General features: G+C 41.0%; 1 protein-coding gene across 1 annotated transcript in view; it reads left to right on the forward strand.

The window, feature by feature from the left end:
- The window catches only part of LOC119838477 (uncharacterized protein KIAA0754-like), a 3213-nt gene extending 1486 nt beyond the window's left edge, over positions 1-1727 (forward strand). The window contains exons 2-3 of the mRNA XM_038364424.1: positions 35-618; positions 1596-1727. Coding sequence (XP_038220352.1) covers positions 35-618; positions 1596-1727 — 716 coding nt within the window. The remainder of the gene's footprint in view (positions 1-34; positions 619-1595) is intronic.
- The last annotated feature ends 8 nt before the right edge of the window (positions 1728-1735 follow it).

Consider the following 1735-nt stretch of genomic DNA (forward strand, 5'->3'; position numbering starts at 1 on the left):
TCAAATCCTAACGGTCAATCACCATCCACCCCAGGTGGTTCTCAGCCAAACGGACAATCACCATCCACCGCAGGTGGTTCAAACCCTAACGGACAATCACCGTCAAGCCCAGGTGGTTCTCAACCAAACGGACAATCACCATCAAGCCCTGGTGGTTCTCAGCCAAACGGACAATCACCATCCACCGCAGGTGGTTCGAACCCTAACGGACAGTCACCATCTCTCCCAGGTGGTTCAAACCCTAACGGACAATCACCATCTACCCCAGGTGGATCAAATCCTAACGGTCAATCACCATCGAGCCCAGATGGTTCTCAGCCTAATGGACAATCACCTTCCAGCCCAGGTGGTTCTCAGCCTAACGGACACTCACCATCAAGCCCAGGTGGTTCTCAGCCTAACGGACAATCACCGTCAAACCCAGGTGGTTCAAACCCTAATGGACAAAACCCTGCAGGCCATAGTCCTAATTCACCTAGCTCTAAACCTGACTTAGCACCTCAAAAACCCTACTCCGTTTACAAATATGATCAATACAGTTCTAATAATGAAGCGAACAGCCAGTCTCAAGCAAGTCAAAGCGGATATCTGGCTGAATATAACAAAGACAGCAGTTTGGTGATTGCAACGAAATCGAATTCGAATTCAAATAGTGCTGCATCATCATCACAAAACAGTGTTCATATATATACGGAAGTTGGCGGTGAGTCCTATAATTTTTTATTCATTTGAAATAGACAAAATAGATCCTGTTAGAAAATTATCAATTGACGAGGCACCTAACCTATGCGTTAATCTGTCGCTTGTAATGGACAAAAAGAAATGTACGCACAAAGTATCCCATGGAGGATAACATATTATGTATTTCCGCAACATCACCGCACTCTAACAAAAGTAAAAGCTATATTTATAAGTTCCCAAGATCAGAAAACAAAATTTATGAGACTGTGAGAAGAGGATAATAAAATCCCTACCTCTAGATTGAACTAGTTTTTCTGTACAAATTGAATGCTGTGACATAGTGCTACTATTTTTTAAGATTTTTTTTCTGTTAAAACGGGCAATTGAGGTGATAGTTTACATGTTGGCAAATGATCACCGACGCCCATGAACATTGGTAAATAAGGAATGTCAATTCAGCCGTCACTGGCACGGCTGAAAAAAGGTTACGGGCCTCCGGCCATGGATGTCTCTTTTTCGTTTAATGTATAAATATCTGCTGCTACTTGCAAAAACTAAACGTTTGTGTCGTTGTGGCTATTTTATTAAGTATTACTTTTATTATCTGAATTAAATGAAAGGTACTGTTACAAGGAGCTGCTAAAAACCAGAGTAATGTAGAAGCCCAGCTCTTGCATGACTTTAACTGAGTCAGATCCTTTTGCCTGTAATTAACCAGCTGCTTAGTTATACCGTTTTACTTTTTTGTTAGTTTTTTTTTTTATTTTAGAGACAAAAAAAAATACTTGTTATTTCCTTTCAAATGGATAAAGTCTTTTTATAACCTTTTACACATAAGTTAAGATAATTGGCAAAAATACAACCGATAATAATTCAAAATTGGATCACTAAAATTCACATGACAACGTTCACAGGACAATCACCATCAAGCCCAGGTGGTTCAAACCCTCACGGACAATCACCAACCACCCCAGGCGGTTCAAACCCTAACGGACAATCACCATCAAGCCCAGGTGGTTCTCAGCCAAACGGACAATCACCATTAAGCCCAGGT

The sequence above is a fragment of the Zerene cesonia genome, unplaced genomic scaffold, assembly GCF_012273895.1.
Source record: "Zerene cesonia ecotype Mississippi unplaced genomic scaffold, Zerene_cesonia_1.1 Zces_u003, whole genome shotgun sequence".
Lineage (NCBI taxonomy): Eukaryota > Metazoa > Arthropoda > Insecta > Lepidoptera > Pieridae > Zerene > Zerene cesonia.